The 5,000-nt window shown below is 48.8% G+C and overlaps 1 protein-coding gene across 1 annotated transcript; it reads left to right on the top strand.

Moving 5' to 3' along the window:
* Nucleotides 1-1,887: 1,887 nt before the first annotated feature.
* adra2b (adrenoceptor alpha 2B) lies at nucleotides 1,888-3,441 on the top strand (the record flags this gene model as incomplete). Its single annotated transcript, XM_084467997.1, has 1 exon — nucleotides 1,888-3,441. The coding sequence occupies one exon, from the start codon at nucleotides 1,888-1,890 to the stop codon at nucleotides 3,439-3,441; it is 1,554 nt and encodes a 517-aa protein (XP_084324123.1).
* Between the last annotated feature and the right edge of the window lie 1,559 nt (nucleotides 3,442-5,000).

Below are 5,000 nucleotides of genomic sequence, written 5' to 3'. Positions count from 1 at the left end.
GAAGCTGATGGATGCGAATGCCCGGTTAAACCACTCGCATGTGTCAATACAAGCTTGTCTGGTGGGATTCAACGGGGAAGTGAAGCAAGGCCGATTCAAAACAACACACCATGAAATGATAGGGTTTGGATGATAAAAGAGATGTCTGAAATTAAATAAATAAACAAAGGGAGGAAGGGAGGAAGGAAGGAAGGAAGGGAGGGAGGGTAGGAGGTTAGGGAGGAAGGAAGGGAGGGAGGTTAGGGAGGAAGGGCGGGAGGGAGGTTAGGGAGGGAGGGAGGGAGGGAGGTTAGGGAGAAAGGAAGGAAGGGAGGTTAGGGAGGAAGGGAGGGAGGGAGGTTAGGGAGAAAGGAAGGAAGGGAGGTTAGGGAGGAAGGGAGGGAGGGAGGTTAGGGAGAAAGGAAGGAAGGGAGGGAGGTTAGGGACGGTGGAAGGAAGGGAAGGAGGTTATGGAGGAAGGAAGGAAGGAAGGGAGGTTAGGGAATGAGGAGGGGAGATAGACAGACCAAACAAAATAAAGAAAGTGAACAAGGGAGAAAGAATGAAAGAAATAAAGAAAATAAGGAAGGAAGGAAGGAAGAAAGAAAGAATCAAAGGATGAAAGAAAGAATGGAAAAAAAGAAGGAAAAATGAAAACATGAAAGAAAGAAAGAAAGAAAGAAAGATATGGGGTGGGGGCTAGAGAAGAGATCCCATGACGTCCACACTGACATCACTGGATCTAAAGAGAAGCGCAAGGGGTGATGAGGAATGAGACGCGCTCCAGACCCGTGGTCCGGCTCACAATTGGAAATGAGCGCGACGCTTTCACACCTCGAGGAAGAAGCCCGATGAGCGCTGGAACCACCGGGGCATCTCTATGAACTTTGGAAAAACCTCCGCGCAAGAGCCAAACGCACACCATACGCACCGAAAGGACTTCAAAACAACAACGCACACGGCTTAAAGTGGATTATTAGTTATGTGCCTTCAAAACAATCCATTTCTTTGTAATATATCGGTGGTCATGCGGTGCTGATGAATCCAAGACTTGAGCTTTTGTATTTGTTCCGAGAACCCGGGGAAGGGTGACTCTGCATGAGTTAGGCGAATCTTTTTTTTTATTTTTGAAGGAACTGGAATTCAAATAGTTAATTCTTACAAATATGTAAATTTGTTATTATTATCTAGCTTAATTATAGCTTATTATCGAACATATATCTGCTATGTGTTTATGGGCATTCTTCTACTGATTCTTCTAAATCATTGTGTTGTCGAGCGCAAATGCGCACGGAGGGCGCAGCTCACGTTATCATATATCCATCACTCCCCGTCTCTCGTGATGACACCGAGTTTTAAGTATTAAGTATGATTTGTTTTATTCAGCAGTCCATAAAAACGTTCAAACCCAGAAACATCCCACGGGATAAGAACAAATTATCTTCGTGGGTCGTTGTGAGTTTGCAGCCGGGGAAGATCACCCAAAACTCTCCATAACATGAAGTGTGTGAGAACAGTCTGATCTGCAACGGTAAAATCTCGTCTCTGGACGTCACAGGATATATTCGATTAAAATGGACCCGAACTCGAAGGACCTGCCGTGGAAGATGCGAGGAAGCTAACGTTTAACAAAAAAAAGAAAAAAAAAGAAAGGTAATTACAATCCTTAAATGTATAAATGCACGATATGCATTAAATATAACATGTTTTCATTACATCAAATGTGATTTTCAATATAATTGTAGTATGAATTATACCATTTATTATAGCCTGTAATAATATTATAATATATTGTTATAATTGTCATATAAGTGAAAAGATTGACGTATCCATAAAAGAAAACCAAAAACAATCTTATATTTCCTATCTGCTAAGACTTCTCCAACGCCGAGGGAGTCAGATCCCACCATGGCCACAACGATGGACAGTGGCTGCTCCATGGAGCTGAGTGACTGGAACATCACCACTGGCGCCGGAGCGTCCGTGCCCTGCAACCAGAGCGTCCTGAGCCTTGCCCCCTACTCCCCGGAAGCCACGGCCGTCTTCGCCACAGCCATAACCCTCATGGTGGTCTTCACCATCGTGGGCAACATCATGGTGATCATCGCCGTGCTCACCAGCCGCTCGCTCCGCGGTCCGCAGAACCTGTTCCTGGTGTCACTGGCCGCCGCCGACATCCTGGTGGCCACGCTCATCATCCCCTTCTCGCTGGCCAACGAGCTGCTGGGCTACTGGTACTTCAAGACGCTGTGGTGCGAGATCTACCTGGCGTTGGACGTGCTGTTCTGCACCTCTTCCATCGTCCACCTGTGCGCCATCTCGCTGGACCGCTACCTGTCCATCTCCCGCGTCACCTACAGCAGTCAGCGCACGCCCAAGCGCATCAAAGCCGCCATCGTGGTGGTGTGGCTGATCTCGGCCATCATCTCCTTCCCTCCCCTGCTGTCCCTGAACAAGAGCGAGGGGGGCGCCCCCGGGAGCGAGAGGGGACCTCAGTGCCAGCTGAACGACGAGCGCTGGTACATCCTGTATTCCACCATCGGCTCCTTCTTTGCCCCGTGCGTCATCATGATCCTGGTGTACATCCGAATCTACCAGATCGCCAAGCAGAGAACGCGGTGCCCGCCGGGAGAGCCCAGGAAAGACGGCGTGGGCAGCGCCACGCCGCGCCAGCCCGCTCGCCACGGGCACGCCAACGGCAACGACGAGGAGGACAGCACGCCGCCCTCCACGAAGAAAACCTCAAACGCCAGGCCCCCAACCCTGGCCATCACCGCCTCTCCCTCCCCACAGGGCTCCCCGTCGCCCCCCGACGCCACGCCCAACAACCTCCTGCATCCGCCCTCCCCTACCCCCATCACAACCCATTCCCGGCCGCCTGCGAACGCTCTGCCCCAGGCCAACTGCTCCAAGAACAAGGTGGGGGGCAAGAAGGGCAAGAAGGGCCTGGGGCGCAAGAAGGCAGAGAACAACAACGGCGACAGCTCCAGCACCGAGAGTGACACGGAGCACAACCACAGCACGCGGCGGGGCAGCACCAGCATGGTGGGGTCCCCCGCGGGCGGGGGGATCCACTCCCCGGCTACCATCCAGCGCTACCGCGAGATGATCGCCACGTCCAAGGGGTCGCTGCTGGCGCCGGGGAGGAAGTCCAAACCGGAAACCAACCCGGGCGCGGCGAGACGCAAGGCCATGATGAACAGGGAGAAGCGCTTCACCTTCGTGCTGGCCGTGGTGATCGGCGTCTTCGTGGTCTGCTGGTTCCCCTTCTTCTTCTCATACTCTCTGCTGGCCGTGTGCCCCAATGCCTGCGTCCTGCCCGGCCCGCTCTTCACGTTCTTCTTCTGGATCGGCTACTGCAACTCCTGCCTTAACCCGGTGATCTACACTATCTTCAACAAGGACTTTCGGAAAGCCTTCAAGAAAATACTGTGCGACGGCACCAAGGGTACATTTTTCTAGCAGCAACCCCCACGAGTCGACGTGTCCGGGCCGCGGGACTCGTAGGAAAAAAGTACAATCACCATCTTGTCATCATTAGAACTTTACTAATGACTTTCAAAAGGGCTCCTTAAAACGTGTTCATCCATTGAAATTTACACTTAAATCTGTCCACAGAAAAACAGGAGAGGACCACTTTGCCAACCTATGATAGGGGCTAGATAAGCACATTACTTTTCATAGGATGCAGGGTAAATAAAAAAAACAACAACTTAAGATATACATTGAATACGCCACCGTCATCATACTTTACTATTGCTACACCTAAATTGAGGTTTCATTCATAGGAATGAATGCTGGGACACTGAAAAGGGAGTTATGTTTTATTTAATAAGCTAATTTACTCCATAGGAAAGATTGCTGGTTAATGAGCAATTGGACAGTTGTACATGATGTAAAATGACCACTCTGGCAGACAATGAGTAAACACAGTACTTTGCAGAAAACAAAGGTCCAAATGGTCCAAAAGGTCCCTGGTCCAAAAGAAAATTGTCCAGCCAAGATACATAAAAATGCATGAACAACAGTCACAAGTTTGCCAAGAAGAATGTTCCTTCATGGTTGAAGACTCGAGAATGTAAAAAAAGGTGACCAAGGAAACGAATGTGAACTGAAATACATGTGAGCCCAAGGCCTCTTATTTATCAGTACATAGCGCGAGGATCCCACAAGACTTGCGGTGGCCGTCCTACGTCGGCAGTCTTGGTCTAAGGCGCTGCGGGGCTGGCCATGTGCTACTGCTAGATTAGTATCTGACAAGGGGATCCACATCAAAGGTATTTTCTGTGCTCCAAGACTCAACCAAGACTCAACTCACCGCACTTAGCAAACACCCTACAAAGCCATATGTCATCAACCTTTATTTTGAAAGACAATGGTCAACCACATCAGCAGTTGTGTGATAGACTGGAAATACATTGTGTACATTGGATAATGTTTGCGACTGAATTTTGGCAAAACAAGAATCTAATTCTACAAAGAATTCTTTGAGGAACCTTTTCTTTGCAATTTTCTTTTACCTGGTGTATAAAAAGACATGAACTTGAGCCTTTCTAAGAAAACTGTTTCAGCCTCTTGAAAGCGACACCATTATGGTGAGTAAAGCCTCTGGAGGACTTTACTGAGCAAAACGGCCTAAAAACGCACTCAAAGAGGGATGGGCGAATGTGGTTCATGACAAGCTACTCTTTGCAGAAATCATGAACATTTACACATATTGCAGTGAGCTGACCAAACATGAACCATCAGTGCATTGGTGGACTTTTTCTGTCATCCAAAATGATCCAATGCATGAAATCGGACTACTGGTTGGCTGAATCACTTTGACTTATTTGGCATATTGCCTACAGTGGACCTCCTTACAGAACATGGTTTTCTGCCGACGTACACACGTTACAAACACTCACCCATGTCACAAACGCCATGGGTCTCCTCTGCACAAAGAATGTGTCTGTAACTGTGAATGCTACACTGGCATATTTACTATGGGACAAGGGCTGTCAGCAGTAACACTTCAGTTC

This window comes from Micromesistius poutassou (assembly GCF_964030765.1).
Source record: "Micromesistius poutassou genome assembly, chromosome: 5".
NCBI lineage: Eukaryota > Metazoa > Chordata > Actinopteri > Gadiformes > Gadidae > Micromesistius > Micromesistius poutassou.
Note: the sequence above shows the minus strand (reverse complement) of the source record. Positions and strands in the feature narration are given on the sequence as shown.